A 19,588-nucleotide genomic window follows, 5' to 3' on the forward strand; every position below is an offset into this window, starting at 1 on the left:
GAGGAGGAGTTCTTTCTTCTCCTGTGGATCTGGGAACATTAGGGAAGCTTCACCAGCAATATCCTTTAGGTCAGGATATGCAGGCCCCCTCAGGGATTTTAGGGCTGATTCTAGTTATCAAAGACACTGGAGCCTAGGAAGGGGTGAGAGTCCTGGTATCCTTCCCGCTTGACTGCCAGTCCCCCGTGCTTATCTACACATTTGGTCCTGTTGGGTTCTGTGTGTCATTCGTCATGCTAGAACAACTATGTGAGCATTGCAGTCCAAACCCATTTCACCTTCTCTTCAACCTCTTAAGAAGGAAGTACAACATTCTCCAGTTACGCAGCCTGGTATTACCAATGCACGCTTCGTTGAGGGTCACAAGCAGGAATGCATCCAATTCCTGCTCACAGGTTCTTATCTGCAGATGAAGCTGTAATGCCACAGTTGTCTACATTGACTCCACACGACTGAAGCATTTCAAGACTTTAAGGAGAGTAACCTTTACCTCAGAGATTCCTGTTGTGGTAGTCCCAAGACAAACCTCACAGATTCCTCAACATTCTCCGTACTTCTGTATTGGGTTGTCTACCAAACACTGCCAAACTATTGTGGACGCTCATTGAGCCAGTGGCACCATGAGAAGTTGACCGTCGCGGCAGTGCAACTCCTGGAATTCATAGGAACTGACTCGGATGCTTTACAGGCCAAAGCCTTCCTATCTCAATACAGGTTCCTGTCTATGGTTTCACTCATAGACACAGCTCAATGCAGTCCTCAAATACCAGCCAGGCTCTGGCTCCACCTGTTGGGGCATATGGTGGGAGGCAAGGCTGTGATACTGCACACCAGATTCCACATGTGATGCCTCCAACTATGATTGAGTTGGTTTACAGACTGAATAGACCAGGGGTCAGCAATCTTTCAGAAGTGGTATGCCGAGTCTTTCTTTATTCACTCTAATTTAAGGTTTCACGTGCTGGTAATACATTTTAACGTTTTTAGAAGGTCTCTTTCTGTAAGTCTATAATATATAACTAAACTATTGTTGTATGTAAAGTAAATAGGGTTTTTAAAATGTTTAAGAAGCTTCATTTAAAATTAAATTAAAATGCAGAGTCCCCAGGACCGGTGGCTAGGACCCAGGTAGTGTGAGTGCCACTGAAAATCAGTTTGCGTGCCACCTTCGGAGGTCACCATCATCCGTCTTTACCACTGACACATCATTCAAAAGATGGAGCATGCATTTAAACGGCCTTACAACGCATGGCAAATTGTCGCCTGTGGCATATCTCTGCACGACAATCTTCTTGAAATGAGAGCTGTCAGGAATGCCATTTTCTCCTAATAGCAGGATCACATATGAAGATCCCAACAGACAACATAGACTGCATGTATGACATCAGTCACCAGAGAGGGGCCAGGTCATCCTCCGTATGCATAATGAGGTTATGGAACTGGTACACCTCACGTCACTTTGCCCGCCACTTACCTCCCATGAATGCAGAACTCGACAGCAGACAAACTCAGTTATAAATTCTCGCACGATCATGAGTGAGAGATCCACCCATCAGTACTCTGATTTATTCACATGATGGGGAAAACCATTCACATACCTGTTCATCATTTACCAGAAGAAGTGTCCACGTTACTTCTCCAGAGTGGAGATTGGACAGCACTTTCTGGGTGATGCTCTTCTTCTTTCCTTCCCATTTCCTCTACTGCTGAAGGTCCTGCTAAAAATAAAGAACTGGGCTCACATAATCCTGATTGTTCCTACTTGTCAGAGACAGACCTGTTACCCTTACCTGACACATCTTGTGAAGTTTCCCCTCGATGTACCTTCCTACCATTTTGCACCTCCTTTTTCAGGATAAAGGGTATCCTACATCCCAACTGGAGGCTTCTCTACATCAAAATATGAGTCCTGTGTGCTTCCAGCATCTAGAAAATTCATGCTCATGGGAAGTACAGATTGGTTCTATTCCACAGTAGAAAGTCTTCCACATAAGGTACTTACCTGCAGAAAATGTTCAAGGTTCAGGTTTGGTGCGTGTCCCAACAAATCTCTCCAATGTCAGCAACTCTTCCACATATTCTGGAGTATGCTCTGACCCTTAAATCAGGATTATCTAAGTTCTCTCAGGTTCCCTCTGGTAGCTATCACATTATTTCACTCACCCATAGAGGGGTACTTGGTACTATCGGACTCAACCACTAAAAGGTTCTTTAAGGGTGTAATTAACCTTTCTTTAATCTCCACTTCTTACCCCTTGTGGGATCTAAACTTGCTTCTGAAAGGGCTGACTAGGTCCTCCTTCAAACCCATGACCACCTGTTTGCTAACAATGAAAACCGACTTCCTGATGACAATTAGCTTGGCTCGAAGAATAGGGGAGATAGCAGCTTTGATAGTGCACTGGTTCATATGTTCTCAGCAAAATACCCTGTGCAGTACATGAATCCTGCTGCATGAGTTTGTCTTTGGTTTCAATGTGTACATGCATGGTGAGCTCATTATAGTAGTATTATCTTGAGGTAACAAAGGCATGCATAACAATGGCAAAGTCTTTATTCAGAATTAAAAAAGTTTTAACCTTCTGGCCAGAAGCAGATAAGAAACTCACTGATTTATTTCTTTAATATGATTATCCAGTAGTTTGGTATCTAGAATTATCTCTAAATTTTGAATCCTTGAATTCTGCTAAGTAATGGTGGATGCACACCTTTAACCAACGACACTATTACATTTGTGGTTTGCTCCTTGCTTCTCCCTCCTGTATTAATCACCTCAATCTTGTGTGGGTTGAGTCTCAGCTAGCTAACCAATTTCTGCTTGAACCTCCACCAGACAGTGTCTAAGGTGCTGATTAATATCAGAATCAGATGAGGTGGACAATATATTGGTTAAAATGGTGGAAACCTTCAGAACTCTTTCCATGCTAGGGTTTACATTAATACAGACTGTCGTGTAGCTGAATGTGTGGGAGCACCAATGAGAAGTTTTTGGTAGAACTCCCTAATACATGTGAAGTAACAGACTTCTTAGCTCATGTTGACTTCCAACATATAACAAACTAATGAGTGCATTCAGTTTCTCACGCTGACATTTAAATTATCAACTTCAGTTTTGACATCAGTGAGATTACCATTACACATGTGTAGAGAACAGATATTAAAATTTAAAATGTTGTTTTGTACATTGAACTGGATGGTGGGGCCTCAGAGTCACTGTGGAGCTATGTCAGAAGTTGTTCTTTTTGCGGCGTAGTCTCCATGGGGCTCCTGACCTTGGCTTCCTGCTTCTCAATGTACAACCCCTGTCTCCTGATGCCTCCATGCCCTGCCTTTTCTCCTTTTATATATGAAAACTTTCAACAGCAGTAGCTCCAATACATACAGTTGTCAGATGTTGGCTGCATGTGTGTGTTCTTTGAGTGTGGTGTTCCAGTTCTGTGCAGATAGTGGACACAACAGACCTCGATAGAACTGCCCAATAACCACAGACCCTTTACTAGCAAAGGCACTCAGTCAGGTTTGTTTCCGACAAAGCACGGTCCTAGCTGCCCAATCAATGTCTACAGTTACACTAGCACATGTACACCCATGACAATGGACACACTCAGTCAGTGGTGGGGCATTCCACTGCTGCCCAGGCTGGCCAAAGACTATCCATTTGAAACTCTATTTTATAACTTGTTTGCATTGGCGTATGTATTGCCCATTTGACATGGTTAGCTACCATCTTCTGTCGGGGTTAGTTAACACCCTTTGCCCTGTACATGTTGCTTCGATCAAAACAATCTCTATCCATCACACTGTCATCCTGACCTTCTTTAAGAGAGGTCAGTGTGTTCTCGATATCTTTGGAGTTTGTGTTTGTACCATACTTGGTAGTGGGGTTTTCTGGTACCACCCTTCTGAAATGTGTTTCCATGAGTGTCCCATGCCTAGTGCTTCTTAGGAATGCATGTGTTTTTGTAATGCCAGCCCCATTCTTGCCAGGTTCTGTGAGCTTACAAGCAGGTGAGTTTTATAGCAAGGCCTGACTTTTACTCACAGGCTGACATCTGCTAACTTTGCTTTAGATCAGCAAAGCTTGACCACAACTTTTGTGACCTCAGGCATCATATTGGGCCTTGGATACAAGAGATGGTCTCAGGTTCCCTTCCTACTACACATAGCATGTAGCAACTTCGCTGAAAACTTTGTTCTCTCTCTACTTTGTGCGTGGTCCTTATTTAAAGGTGGAAGCGTGTGGCGTGTAAGTGCAGAGAAGGAGACTCTCATCTAAAATTTGTTTGTTGGTGTGTTAGGCTGGGACTTCAGCTCTACATAGAAAAATGTTTGCAGTTGGTAAATGATTTTTTATCAAAAATGTCAATGAAAACATTTAATTAAAAATTCGTTTTAAATCACCAATTTTTGACTAAAATGACAACTGTTTATGTGAAAACTTTTTTTGTTTAAAAAAACCAAAAACCTTCCAGTCAAACAATATTTTAGTGGAAAACTTTTGACTAGAGCTATTTCCCCATCTTAAGGAATATGATGGGGTTGAATGGGCAATGGAGACACCTATGATATGTTGAGGGTTACTGAGGACAGCATGAGGGACGAGGGACAGTGTAGGATGGTGAAAGAGACAGGAAGACTGCATTGGAGAAAATTGAAGCAAGTTCTCCAGAACGAACACATTGTTCTGTCAGCTGCTGGAGAAAAATAAGATATAAATCAAATCGCATTTTAATTTTCTTTTATATACTGCTTCATCTTGGACTTCTCTGTAGTCTGCATCCTTTTGGAAAGTTTCAAGATAGGTTCTTCTGAGATTGTTCTAGGGAACACTCCAAAAAATGAAGTATTGGAGAGAACTTCAAAAAGGACTTAAGTCCCGAATTACTCTAAAGAGTGTCAGCAGGGGAAAAAAATTGAATAAAACAATATAAAAACTGCAACTCTCATTAAAACAATATCTGACACCCTGCTCCTGAGCTGTGAGTCATTACACAATTTAATGTTTTTTGAAATGGAATACTTGCATATTGCTTAATCCAGTATGCTATCATAGCTGGAGGGTTAGGTTTGCCCACACATCCTGGGCTCTGTCAGAAAAGCATATCTCATATATCGGAATTGTGCTAGTGAATTTTTTTTTTAATTAGTTTAATTACAGATAGATGCATTCATTGTGCAAAATTCTTCCCTCTAGCTAAAATAATAAAATTTTAATTTTTCCCTTCCATAGTGTTCCTTCTCCTTTTCCCACATGGACATATGGCAGTTCTACAGGACCCCTTCCTTCTTTGAAGGGATGTGGTGTTAAACTTCAACAAAAACTTATTTTCTCAAATAGTAATTAGTCTTACCTTTTGTGATACAATTTCACTGGTTTTCAGTTAATATAGATTCTGTTAGGCCAGAGATCAGCAACCTTTGGCAAGTTCGGCCAATCCCGGCTCCCGCTCCCTGTTCTAGGCTATAATGGACCTGAATTTCTGATATGAAAAAATAAACAGGACCCTGCCTTTCAAACTTTAAAGAAATTTTTTTCTGTACACCATGATAAAAAAAAAAGGCATAAGTCCTTGGATTTTCCTTTGCAAATCACCTTTGAAGAGTGAAAATGTTTTGGTCTTAATGTACAGTAAATTATCAGTTTCTCACCTGTGTTCCTTGTTAATCCCGTATAATGTCTAAATACTAAGCTAACAGCAGGGAGTTTAGTCTAAAACTATGCAATGTACCAAGTAAGGATATGGTCCAAGTCCATCTTTTCCAAGTTGTCGCCATTGTGCTGACTCTCTCATCACTACTATGTTTGACGAGGTAAATAGCTTAATACAGGGGTTGGCAACCTCTGGCATGCGGCTTGCTAGGGAAAGCCCCCTGGTGGGCCAGGCCAGTTTGTTTACCTGCTGCGTCGGCAGATTGGGCCGATCGTGGCTCCCACTGGCTGCAGTTTGCCGTCCCAGGTCAATGGGGGTGGCGGGAAGCCCCGGCCAGCACATCCCTCACCCGCGCTGATTCCCGCCACCCCCATTGGCCTGGGACGGCGAACCACGGCCAGTGGGAGCCGCGATGGGCCGAACCTGCTGATGCGGCAGGTAAACAAACTGACCCGGCTCACCAGAGTGTTTACCCTGGTGAGCTGTGTGCCAAAGGTTGCCGACCCCTGGCTTAATAGGTGGCAGATTTACTAGCAAAAGACACTCTGTCAGTGGAAAGTATCAGAGGGGTAGCCATGTTAGTCTGGATCTGTAAAAGCAGTAAAGAATCATGTGGCACCTTATAGACTAACAGACGTTTTGGAGCATGAGCTTTCGTGGGTGAATACCCACTTCGTCAGATGCAGGTAGTGGAAATTTCCACTACATGCATCTGACGAAGTGGGTATTCACCCACGAAAGCTCATGTTCCAAAACGTTTGTTAGTCTATAAGGTGCCACAGGATTCATTGCTGCTTTTGTCAGTGGAAATTAACTCTTCAGGCTATAGGGCACTTAAAATTAGAAAATTGTCTTCCTGGGAGTCTGCTCTGAGTCTAGACGGCAAAATATTTATTTTAAAATTACTAAGAAACAGCTGCATCTGCATTTAGGTTAAAAAAAAAAAAAAGGTAAGGTTAAAAATGTTATGGCAGTTATCTCCTTATATGTTTCAGATAATATTTTGCATGAGGTATATTTTAATGCTAGCTGGCTATGAATTGACGGTGTAAGTTTGTTGTCTATCAGATGAATGGAAATGAAGGGAGGATGTGGATCACTTTGTGGCTAGTGTACAACATTAGTTTAAATGCGGGGCCATATATTTTTATACAAAGCATGTATTCCTTATTAGGTTTGGATAATAAATCTTGGCCTATATAGGCAATCCTCTGCACCTTAACAAGTGGAATAGCTAACATTCATTATTCACCCTGCAACAAAAATGAGTTGTCTAAAATTGTGATGAAACCAAAATAGGCTGTGTAATAAGATGTTGGAGCAAATTTGGCAAGCTGATCTTACTTCACTAAGATTGATTAAAAAAGGTAGAGTTTTCACACCAGTCCCTCTTTTCTACAGAGGGGGCTTGGATGCTGCAGAATCTTAACCATCATAGACAGATACAGTACTGTGCATTACAGAGTTCAGCAATATTCCTTGATCCACTGAAGCTTTCTGTCATATTTTCTAGGACCTGTCGGCCCCTTATCCCTGAACAGGATTAACTAGACAGTTCTCTTAGCAGCTCGGAATAGGAAGTCAGATATCCATTTGGCCAAATGAACTTTCCAGTAGTCTGTGCACTATTTCACCCTTGATTGATCTGGTGTTATGAGCCATGAAACTTGCTCAGATAGGCCAGGCCAAGACATCCTAGCTCCAGCAGTTTGGGTCATCTTGTTGTGGTAGGAAAGACTCTTCAAATTTCTCCAGCCATCGTCATGGTGCAGTCATAAGATGCAAATCTACACATAGAGAGAAAAATCAATGTCCTTTCAAATCAGGAACTGACTGGAAGATTCCAAAGACTTTTTTTGGATGCGTATGGGCAAGTGGTCACCAGTGGGAGGAGGCTCATGTTCTTAATTGTTGCTGCTATCACCTTAGTGACCATAAAATGTTAAGTTTGATAGGTTCTGCCACCTCACAGGAGTGAAAATGCTGCAAGATACCTTCAGAAAAGCAGTTGTTTTCCTTTTTCATAGTATTTTTAAAAATGAAGTTAAATTAAAAATACTTTTTTAGGGTTTTATCAGTCTCGTAGTATTAAACATATTCATTTTGTTGAAGATATTGCTGGTAAACAAGCACAGAAGCAAACAATGACGCTATTATTGCTTTAAAAAAGTGCTTTAATGACCCAATTTTTATCAAACATTAAAGAATGCATTGATATGACATGAACTATGAGCACTTGCAAATGAATCAGTTTATCACTGAAATAACTTTCTGAATTGTAGGAGAATCTTTTAATTGGTAAATCACAACATGACAATCTTAATGTGATTTCTCTCTCCCCCCTCCCCCCCCCCTTTCATTGCAGAAGCATAGAAGGATTAAGTGGATAAAAGATGTACAAAACTTATATAGCCTGGTGTCAATTTTTAAGACTTCCTTAGCAAATAACTTGGCTCTGCTTGAGCAGGTCATATGCAGAAAGTTCAAACTTGATCAGAACCCAAATGTAAACCTTTTAACTTTGTTTTCAGTAAAGTTGATAGTTACATAGATTAATATTGACACTTTAAAACTGCCACTCAGCTTCTTTCCTCCATTACCTCTAGTCCTAGTCATTAAATGTTGGTTGATTTCTTGTAGGTGTTGCATGAGAAGTGATTTGAAAGAGCAGTGTTCAGTAGCTTTATAGATCAGTTCAGGGACATTGCAAACTTCAGGGCATTGTGAAATTAAAAAGCACAATAATATATTTGGGAGGAGTGAACTCTTGAGGTAGAGATAGATGAAGTTTTTTAAAAGACTTCGGTGACGACCGAGTATGTAGTGAAATGGGAGATGCAAGAATATACTTCACTTTTGAGAACAGCATGTGAGATGAGAATGAGGGGGTGGGGAAAAAATAAAATTGAAGTGGAGGACACTAGTAGTCATGTGGGAATGGAGTTTGAGGGAGTGTTACAGGCTAAAAAGCAAGTGAGAATTCTTAGCTTTAGTGACTAGATGGAGAAGATAGTGTTGAAAGGGATGGAGGGCAGCAGTGAGAAGAATAGGGCTGAGAGTGAAGGTAGGTCTTGAATACCTTTCCTTTTAAAAGGTTGGCAAGATCTTACATGCAAAAGAGCATGAGTAAGTAGGGTTTTGGGAAGGCGGTGCAGGGTAACAAGTTAACAAGTAGGGGTTGTTAATGTGGTAGTGAATGCAGATAGAGAACTAATGCTGTCTGTCAAAGAATGTGGTAGAACTGGAGGAGGAAATAGACTTTAAGTAGAGGAAACATTTGCTTGATAAAATCCATATGCAGAATATAGGCAATTAATTTCTCCATATTTCAGTGTATGAGACAGGTTGGTATAACACACATACTAGGAAAGCTTAGCTCTATCTTTGTCATTCTCAAATGCCAGGTCCAGAATAAGAGGATTTATTCTTCTTAGTCCTTGAGTATCATGGTTTTTAGCATCGGTGGGTTAGTTTTTAGCAAAGCAGTGTTAGTTACACTAGCATTAACACACTTCCATAAATACATAAACTACCCAGGTTCTTCTAATGTAGTTACTTATTTTGCTTTCAGAGAGGCCAACCCCTTATGATGAAAATGTTGTTTGCAAAATTTCAAACTTCCATCATATCATACCACAATGCTGGTCCAGATATATTGTGGTGGAAAGCTCCTTCCAGTAGAAAGCAGTGGGAAGGTTTTGTTGCTTCTAACTTGTTAAAAGCACTTAGCGAATTACCTTAGCTCTGGATAATTATGGATTGTCAACCTCTTTAGGAGTCCAACAAAGGAATTTAAAGCTGAACTCATGAATTTATAGGGTCCTACTAGTTATGTTTTAAACTAGAATAAAAACGCATTAAAATATAAAATTGTAACAAACCTGTCGACATTTGGATCTATGAATTGTGGATGGCATGTCTCACAATCTCTTTATTAAATAGTCTGCATATGAAAACATATTTTTAAATAGACTTTGAATTCAGAATGTTTTTATTAAACAATGCCAGGTCACATTGTAGAATTTCTGATCTTTTAAAATGTACCCTAGATAGATAAGTCATAAAATATTACATGACTAGTATAGCCTATAAAGATGATTCTTGCTTATATTATATACAAATGTGTTGAAATATATGTTGGCCCAAAAATCTATTTCCTAAAAATACGTTTGACAGTAGCCCAGCAAGGCCTGATAAAATAAGTGAAGTTAAGTGAGACAGCTCAGCGACAAGTTAGGGAAAAGTCAGGACATAACACAGGTTATGTTATAAATATGATTTGGTCCAACCTGGTTTTTACAAGTATTTTAGATAAAACGTTAGTGTTTTGGAAAAGGCTATCTATATTGATAGTTATTGATATAGTATTTATGCATACATTAATGTTTCTTCAGAATATATATAGCAGAACAACAAAGGAATGATTATCACAGACATGCCTGCGCACAACCCAAAGCAGGAGAATGAGTTGCTAAGCAAAGCACAGTTTCTTGGATTGTGGTGGGTACTTAATACTATACACAACTGCATATTGTGTATGGTTGGGAGACAGCATGGGGCAGTTGTGATATACATCCTGGGCCCCAACTAACAGAGAAACAGAAGTAACAAGAAAAACTGAAAACAAGATAAAAGTTAAGTGCAACCTCTTTATTATTCCTCCTCAATGTAAGAGACCATGCAGATTGGCCCCTGAGGCTGAAGCCTGGCCCAGATTCAGAGCTGTTGCCTCCACCTGCCACCAGAGGAACTCTTCCCTCTTCTCCAGCTATGCATGAGGGTAAACTTTAAGCTTTTAGACCAAGACTGGGGAAATTCTACGGCCTGTGTTATACAGGAAGTCAGATAGATGATCACAATGGTCACTTCTGGCCTAAGAATCTATGGTATTCAAAATAAAGTAGTTAGTTAGTTACCAGAGCTGGGAAAAGTACCTGAAAAATGTTCTCAACTAACCATAAGCAGCATTTTTTTCTAATTTGACTATTGTTGTTGTAGCACAAAGTCCTGATTCAGGATCAGTACCCTGTTGTGCTAACGAGGACTTGTACAAACAAATGAGAGTACACTTCCCCTAGTATACAATCAAAAGAGACAGGGCGGACAACATACACGCAAGCTGTGAAACGGTACACAGCTTGCTTTTTTTCCTCATGCCAGAACCACTGCCTCACCTATCTCTGCCAGATTCTTCAACAGCTTGCTACTCACACTGTCCACACCATCCACGTAAGAACATATTAAGGCTTAGAATGTGTATTTGGGAGTGTGGCAGGTGAAATTCTTCTAGTTACTGAAAGTGCTAATGCCTCATTAACTTCTCCTGCCCTTGCTGCAAAACCAAGCCACACTTGCCTCACCCCAGCTCTGGAGAGAATGTATGAAGTCTCCAACCTCCACTGTAGGAAATTGCTGAATGTGAGGCAGGGAACAGCAATCAGCTGCTGTCTCCAACTTCAGTGGAAGGTTAGGGAGACTCCTAATTCTGTCCCAAGTAGCTTCTTGTATTGGGAAGAGAGACAGAAGTAGTTGAATGTGATGTGATCAATTCTAAACATGTTTTATTTAGAGCAGAATACCAACATGGAGCTTCAGCTGAAAGGCTAATTTGTTCATAATAAGTACCTGAAAGGAGTGGTTGCAACAGACCAAGGATTCAGTGTTTATAGGAGCAGAAATTCTCATCATGGGGGCTTTAGTTCAAATGCCAGTGGAATCTGGTTCATGCTGTGAGCAAATCAGAGTAAGCCAAGTTTTCGTCCTTCAGAAACTTCCTAGGAAAAGGAGTTCTCTTAATTCAGATTTTAAGCAGAGAAGCCTTTTCTCAGACAATTAAAAGACAATATGTCAAAGCGCTCATGCCTCCTTTCCTCTCTTGTGCCTTACATGCTGCTTGTTTACACTCCCCTCCACCTTCCAAAAATCATGTGTGTGTCAAGTCTGGTACATTCATTAACACAGATTTCATACAATTAGTGTGGTTTTTAAATTAGTTGGTGGATTGTAGGCACCAATCCTCTTGTGGCAATTCCCACTACAAATACTGGCTGCAACTTTAAAAACATCTACCATCAGAGTGCAGAAATGCTTACAGAAGCCTCACGTACAAGGTTTGTGCAGGATGCATTTAACCATTATACAAGGTTTAAAATAAGTGTCTGAACTGCAACATCAGTAATGGGACATTAATATGACTTGTTATTAGTTTCAGTACTAACACTGCTGAGAGAAAAAATACTTTAAAGAACTCAATAAGAGCAAAGTTCATCTTCTATGAAATGAGCATAATATATTTTAAGTCAGAAATGTCTAGTATAACCTTTCATTAGTAGTTTAAAGATGATGAATAAAAACAAACTGAATTGTTGAAGGTTCAAGCCTCCAGGACAGTTTTGGAGTCAGTAATTACTCATTTTCAACAACTTGTTTTATTTAGGAGACTGTTTTCCAAAACAAAAAAATGCAACTTGTTTATCCATACTACTTCTCCTTCTCTGGGACTGTTGGAAAGCTTGTGTGTTTCAATGACCCTGAAATCTATGGCAGTGGGAGTTTCAACTCCTGGAAGGGTGACCCAAATCTGACAGATGAAAGGGTAGAAAGCAGATGAAAAGCCGTCTATTGGTCTTGCAGATTGGGGACTGAACAATAGGAAAACATTCTATCCTTTTGTATGAGTTAAGTTACAGGTAGCCATTCCAGCAAACAGCATAACTACTATTGATTTGTGGGTTTGGTTACAATTACAGCATGTGATCCAAAATCTTCCTAGTGACCTCCATTAGGATCCAGTCAAACACCCAGTGCATACGCTGCACCAACCTACATTGTGGCTGCTACACTGAAATCAGAGACAAAACAGATGAGAGAAATTATGAAAAAATCTAAATGAGAAATTAGTCTGTGAACATGAAACTTACATAATAGTAATAGTAAACAAACAAATGGAGTTTATAATCTGACACAGATATAGTCCCCAAACGATTAGACTAGCCTTTAAACATTCAAGTTAAGGTGGCAAAGTTATGGCTTACTGGTCATCTTTGGTTTAACAGATCTGTATGCAAGCTCTGAATTTCTTATTGCTTGTTTGTAGTACCATGGTGCCTAGAAGTCATTGACCAGGGCCCCATTGTACTTTACAAACACACAAGAAGACACACTCTGCCTCGCAGAACTTACAAACTATGTAAAAGGCAAGAGACAACGTATAGCTACAGATAGAGAAAGGGTGTATAAGGAAACAATCAAGCAATATTGGTCAACATGATAAACAGTGATCTTAGCACACCTTAGCCTAACTGTTGTTAAGCTTTTTGTAGGCCTCACAGCAAAAGGGAGTTTTGAGGAGGAGTTGGAAGGTGGATAATGAAGTGGCTTTGTACGTGATACTTCTGAGGAGCTCTTCCTAACCATGAAAGGGGCAGCATGGGGGAGAGTGCACAAGTGCTTGTCTGAAAATTTAACAAGCAGATGATGGAGGTTGGCATCCTGGGCTGATTAAAGGCAGAGTTAACTTCTCATAGCAAATGAGAGATGATCAGTAGAGTGAGATGTGATGCTGTATATAAGAAAGATGACCATTTGTATCATTGTTGCTACCGCTGTTGCCAGTTACAACAAATCTTATATAAAATGTCATGTAAGGCGTGACAGGAAAAGTTATGATTTGGTAAGTATGATTATCTTATTCATATACTCATATCTTTGAATCTGAAATTATGAATATTTGCTATGTACTTGTATCTTAAACCTATTTTTTCTGCATGTGAAATTTAAGATGCCAGTTTCATCGTGTCATACATTTTAAATATATATTCACATGTACAGATTTCAGTTATTTACATTAAGTTGTTAAAGCCTTTTTTGCATAAAATCCCTAATGCATTAATTCATCAAACACTTGAAATAATGAGTATAACTTTACTATAAACTCTCTCTTAAGATACTCTGTTACTATGGGTGAAATGATCTAGGTTCTTGTATAAAATTGCAGCATTCTGGAGAGATAAACAGAACTGAAATTAATTATTTTATGGTTACATGACAAATATGTCATCTCACTTTCTTATTTGGCACCTATGGCTTAAGTAGATTTTGGTAAATTCAAGTATCTTAATAATTTACAGATGACATTTAAAACTGTAACATGTGGAACATAATAAAGAAGTAGGTATTCAGATTTCAGTAATGCCCTTTTAACATTAAAATATATTGAAAACTAAGTAATACTGTAGTCTATTTTTTTCTTCTGTCACAGGTAGCTTGTATGCAGCTTATCAATGCTCTTGTGACATCTCCTGATGATCTGGACTTCAGGCTCCACATCAGAAATGAATTTATGCGCTCTGGATTGAAGGAGATATTGCCAGTAAGTGGCTTGGTAGTCTCTTTGCATTAATATTTAAATTAGACTACCTGAGTTGGGGAAGTTGTATGAAATTCATTCTTTAATATTGTACTAAGTTTGAGTATTAAAGGGGTTAAATATAAAAAACAGTTTTGAAAGAGGAATGAAAAAACTATACATTATCTAGATGTATTAAATCAACACTAATTTTATGATTTTAATGATAGAAAATATAGCACAGCATCTTGTGCAGATACATTTTTATTGAATATCTAATATGAGTTCCTGTAATGTTAGATATTAAAATAACATAAACGTGGGAAAATTACTTAGACTTGAAGGGCTTATTTACATGTGCGATTTTTAGTTTTGTGTACCTTTATACTACCTTTTCTTTGCAGCAATTGACATGTACAAAGAATGATGCTCTAGATATCCAGCTGAAAGTCTTCAATGAGCACAAGGAAGAAGACATGATTGAGTTCTCCCATCGTTTGGAAGATATTAGATCTGAACTAGAATATCCTTTTGGGAGTATTCAGAAACAATAATGCTTTAGTATCAGAAAATTCAATTCAGTTTTTGTATTAGCAATATAAGATTTTATAACACAGAACTTGACTGAAATGTTTTTCTTAACTGAGTATTTGAACAGTATACTGCATTTTAGTAGTTTGTTTAAAATTAAAAAATATATGTATATCCTAGACTGCAAATAAGAGTTCCTGTTTTCTTCTCCTTAACTTGTTTACTGAAGCAAATGATGTTTACAATATGGTGTGGAACACAGTCAAGGACACTAATGCTGAAGGATATTTTCTTTCTATTCTCCAGCATCTTTTGCTCATACGAAATGATTATTTTATTCGGTAAGTTAAAATAGTGGTAAATATCAGCTCTTTAGCTCTTGTTTCATTGTGCCAAACTGAATAATTGGATATGGCTTCAATAAAATCAGGTGACACATTATTTTGAGTTAGTCTCTCACTTTTGCATTTTGGGTTGCTGTTATAGAAAATTGATATTGCACAAATGGCATTATTACTTCATAATGGCATAAAGAAGAGAATGAATTCTGAATGAGAAGCAACTATTTAAACAGGTTTGTTTGTTTTTTTTGTTAGAATGCAGTTGTTCTTTAATCTGAGGCCCTGTCCATATTGGGATGTGAACTGTATTAACTGCCTGTTTCATCTATAGCACATGCTTTAAAAAAATATAAAAATAGTCTTCTTATTGATCATGGAAATCATGCTAGAATCTTACAAGAAATATGGCTTAAATACTAACGTGAGATGGATAAAGGTTCAATTTTATATCTACAGATATAGATGTATGTTCTTAAATTAAGACTACTTGTGCTCTAGAACTGGGAGTGCCAAGTGTGCAATTCAGACATGCACAAACTAAATGGCTCTTAAAAATGTGGCCCTGAATAAAGAAACTATAGGGGAGCTGCTAAATTGCCCTATATTTAGGCTGCCAAATACATCTTTAATTAAAGAAGTTCTTTGAGTGCTTGCTCATGTCGATTACGTTCAAGATGTGTGCCTGCCCACATGCACAGTTATCAGAGACTTGACCTTAGCAATATCTGTGGGTGAAGGACATAAATCCACACTGTGTAGAGGCCAAGCATAGGAGTTTATTACACACACCTCTGGCGGAGTGTCACCTGGCTTATTAGGCTCAGAGACACTGTCAATCAATTGATTACAATAGAATATATAGATTTTCCCATGGGCAGGGGAAAGTGACGGGGTAGGCAGTTCCACACCCCGGGATAGGTTTTGCAGCAGGATAAGATAGCACATTAGCCAATGGTTAAAAGGTTACATAATATCTCCACCCATGGTCTCAAGTTAGCAAGTTAACATTTAATGAATACTTTGTTAAAATGTTATTAGTATAAAATATATATGTTGAATTCTGATTTGGGATCCATAGGAATAGAGCAACTCCTTTGCTTATCCAACAGGTACATTCCTAAGGGTTAAAGCCAAGAAACAGTGAAAGTATGTGGCAATAAAAATTGTCCCCTTTATGTTTTAAGGCAAGCATTGGTCCCTGGAAAGGGAGGTGGAAGGATGCCATATCTTATACTGACATGTGCCAACTTTTCACAAACTCAAGGTTGGATCTGTGAGAAGAAGGTTCCCTACAGAAGAAACTGACACAATAGGAACAGGGATCCTTTGTTCAATTTGCAACTCTGAATAAGACACAATTATTTAGTTCTTAGCTCCAACACCTGGCAATTTGCTGACCAGACCTATTTTAGCAAAAACAAGATTATCTGTGTACCCCAGCTTTCTCTTAGCTAATTGCTATTTGCTCGGCCTCTGGTCTCTTGACCAAACTCTGGACTTTGGGTCTGAGAAAGAGCTGGCACAATCCATATACCAGGTTGTTATATAAAATGCACACAGATTTTAACCCGTCAGTGGGGTGGGCTGCAGTGCCCTCTGGAGTGCCATGCTCATACATCTGTGTATCAGGCGCTGCTGGGTGCCCTCTCAGTTCCTTCTTACTGCCCGCGGTGGTTGGTCGGAGTGCCTCTCTCCCTTGCCTCACAAGTGGCCAGTGGTTCTTTATCTTTGAACTTTGTGTTTATAGCTGTAAACAGTTTTAAGCCCTGTGCTGACTGTAATAGGCACCTGACCCACATGGCAGCTGTCTGAAGAGCCTGGGGAAAAAGTGTTGCATCTGTAAGAACTTTCATCCCAGGACACAAAAGGAACGTGACATTCGTCTGAGGGCCCCCCATCATGGATGGCTGCTTTCTGGCCAGCGTCAGAGCTGTCCTGGCTGAATGCAACCCCCAGCATTTCAGGCTTGGTGCATAGTGCATCCACAGCCCTGGGCTCTACCCAGCACTGATTCCCTTCACCGATACCCAACAAGAAGTCTAAAAAGCAGGACTCGACACAGCAAAACAGACCAAGAGTCATTGGGTAAAGGACCTTGTTCGGGCCATCTGCCCATGCCAGAGCTGCATGTCCCCGAGGGAACCTTCTACCCCAGTAAGGGAACTGCCACCGACTCTAGGGAGTGGTAGGGGACGGAGATTAATGGCTGAGTAAACGCCTTCCCAGCTCCTAGCGCCCAGAGAGCAAAGGACTCTCCCAGCACAGCCGGCACTGCATGTGACAATGTACCTGACAAAGGTTTCCTATGGGGGCAAGCCAGCCATGAAAGCCTCCCAGAAGGTGAGTGAATGCCACCAGTCTCCAGAGCCAAGGCAGAGCTCTTTGGCACCATGTCCCTGGTCTCCACATCAGCCTAGGTCACCAGTTCACAGGCACAGATTGCCAGCACCATGCTCCTGGTCTCCGCTGTCTCGTCAAGACTCTCCCAGAGGGAAGTGCTGGTCACCATATGGTTGGCACTGATCATCCTCACGCTGACTATTACTGTCACCTAGATGCTCCCTAACACAGCACCAGTCTGCCTACTCAAGGCACTGTTCACCCATGGCAAAGGTTAGCCGCCAGACTCAGGTGTTGACGGCTCCACCATAGTCACTGGAGGAGGATTTCTCTGGTAGAGAGAGAGAGTTCAACTCCTTGCCAAGCTATCACCAGCGTGATTGGGCTCCTCTCCTAATGCTGTGTCCACCTCAGTGATGCCACCGTGGCTGTAGGACCAGTGGCCAACGCAGTGGCCTTACTGGAATGCGTGGGGCATGTCAGTTATTCCGATGCCCCGGTCACACCAATAGTCGGTCGCTGCTTTGGACGATCATCAAGTGGCACTGATGGCATTGGGCTTGGTGCATGAGGCACAGGCAGAAGCTGAGGTGGAGCTCCAGGTGCCCAGCATGAGAACTCCTTCCTCCATGGGGGGATGATGCCCTGGGCCCTCCCCAAGTGGTTCCATCATCCTCATCCCCTCCAGATGAGGCTGTGGCAGGGCCCTTTCACACTATTCCACCAGACAACTTTATGAAGCACCAAGCCCTGCTCTGAAGGGTGGCCACTAACATAGGCCTAAGGGCAGAAGAGATCGCCGAGAAATCAGACTATTTTATTTAATATGATCTCTGCATCGACCCCTGCATATGTCACCCTCCTGGTGCACAAGGAGGTTCTAAAGATTTCCAAAGCCCTCTGGCAAACCCTGTCTTCAATCCTACCCACTTCCAAGAGGACTGAGAAGTATTTTGTCCCTGCCAGGGTTATTGGTTGTTTCAGTGGCCAACGAGAAAGACAAGCAAGGGCATTCTAGTTCCAGCCCCAAAAATAAGGAGGCCAAGAGACTAGACCGTTTTTGGAAGGAATATTTTATTCCATAGCCAGTCTCCTATTCAGAGTCGTGAACCAGCAGGCTCTGTTGTGGGAGATATAACTTTAACCTGTGGGACTCCCTCCATAAGTTTAAGGACTCCATGCCACAGGAGGTGGCCCAAGAATTCAGGGCCCTTGTTGAGGAGCGTACAGCAGTGGCTCTGTGTTCCCTCCAGATGGCCTGAGATACGACTGGTTTGATGGCCAGGATGGTCGCCTCGGAAGTGGTCATGAGGTGCATTTACTAGCTTCAGACCACAGGCCTGTCCCAGGACATGCAGTCCTTGATACAAGATCTCCTGTTTGATGGAGTGAGACTCTGCGGAGCAAATGGATATGAGGTTGCACAGTCTGAAGGATACTCAGGCCACCCTCTGCTCAGTGGGGTTGCATAAACCTCAATTGGCTAGGAAAAAATTCTGGCCATCCCTGCCGCCAAGGCCTTGGCAGCCTTGGCAGTGGTCTGCACACAGAAGGAACACTAGTTTTAGTCGCCGGTGTCCTTCCTCTTCACATTCATCTGCAGAACCTGGCCCAGCGAAACACCATGGGGCCCAGAAGTGTGCGTTTTGCGCATACATCCCAGTCAACTCCTTGGATCTGCCCCTTCTTTTCCTCAACAATCTCTATCTGTATCATTCAGCCTGGTCACGGCTTACCTTGAAAGTAGACAACCTCATACAACGGGAGGCGATGGAGGAGGTCCCTCAGAAACTGACGGGGAAAGGTTTCTACTCCCACTATTTCCAGATCCCAAAAGCAAAAGGGGGCCTGAGACCCATTCTGGAATTACGGCAACTCAACAAATACCTCAAGAGGTTGAAGTTGTGCATGGTTTCACTGTCCTTCATCATTCCCTATCTAGATTCTGGTTTTACTGGACTCAGTCATTTTCTCTCTGGATCCAGGAGACTGGTACCCTGCCCTCAACTCGAAATATGCTTATTTTTGCATCTCAGTCTTCCAACGACACAGATGATTCCTCTGTTTTATGGCGGGCCAATTCCATTTCCATTTAACAGCACTTCTCTTTAGCTTCTTATTGTCCCTGTGGGTACTTACAAAATGCATGGTCCCAGTAGCCACTTACCTGATGCATCGGGAGGTCAGGTCTATCCTAATCTCAATGATTGGCTTGTCAAAGGCAGGCCAAACAGTCTCGATATGGTTGCAACAGATGGAAACACCTGGGCCTGTTCATAAATGAAAAAAAATCAAGCCTCATACCAGTGCAAGGAATAGAATTGATTGGAGTAGTCCCCGACTCCTCACAAGACAGAGCTTTCCTTTGGGAGGCCTGT

General features: G+C 41.0%; 1 protein-coding gene across 4 annotated transcripts in view; it reads left to right on the plus strand.

Annotated features, from left to right (window-relative positions):
* The window catches only part of DIAPH3 (diaphanous related formin 3), a 555,175-nt gene that overhangs the window by 131,648 nt on the left and 403,939 nt on the right, over positions 1-19,588 (plus strand). For all 4 annotated transcript variants that reach the window (XM_050947581.1, XM_050947589.1, XM_050947561.1 and 1 more), the window contains 3 exons: positions 13,912-14,022; positions 14,403-14,521; positions 14,754-14,870. In XM_050947581.1, the coding sequence (XP_050803538.1) occupies positions 13,912-14,022; positions 14,403-14,521; positions 14,754-14,870 (347 nt within the window). The remainder of the gene's footprint in view (positions 1-13,911; positions 14,023-14,402; positions 14,522-14,753; positions 14,871-19,588) is intronic.

The sequence above is a fragment of the Gopherus flavomarginatus genome, chromosome 1 (assembly GCF_025201925.1).
Source record: "Gopherus flavomarginatus isolate rGopFla2 chromosome 1, rGopFla2.mat.asm, whole genome shotgun sequence".
Classification (NCBI taxonomy): Eukaryota; Metazoa; Chordata; order Testudines; family Testudinidae; genus Gopherus; species Gopherus flavomarginatus.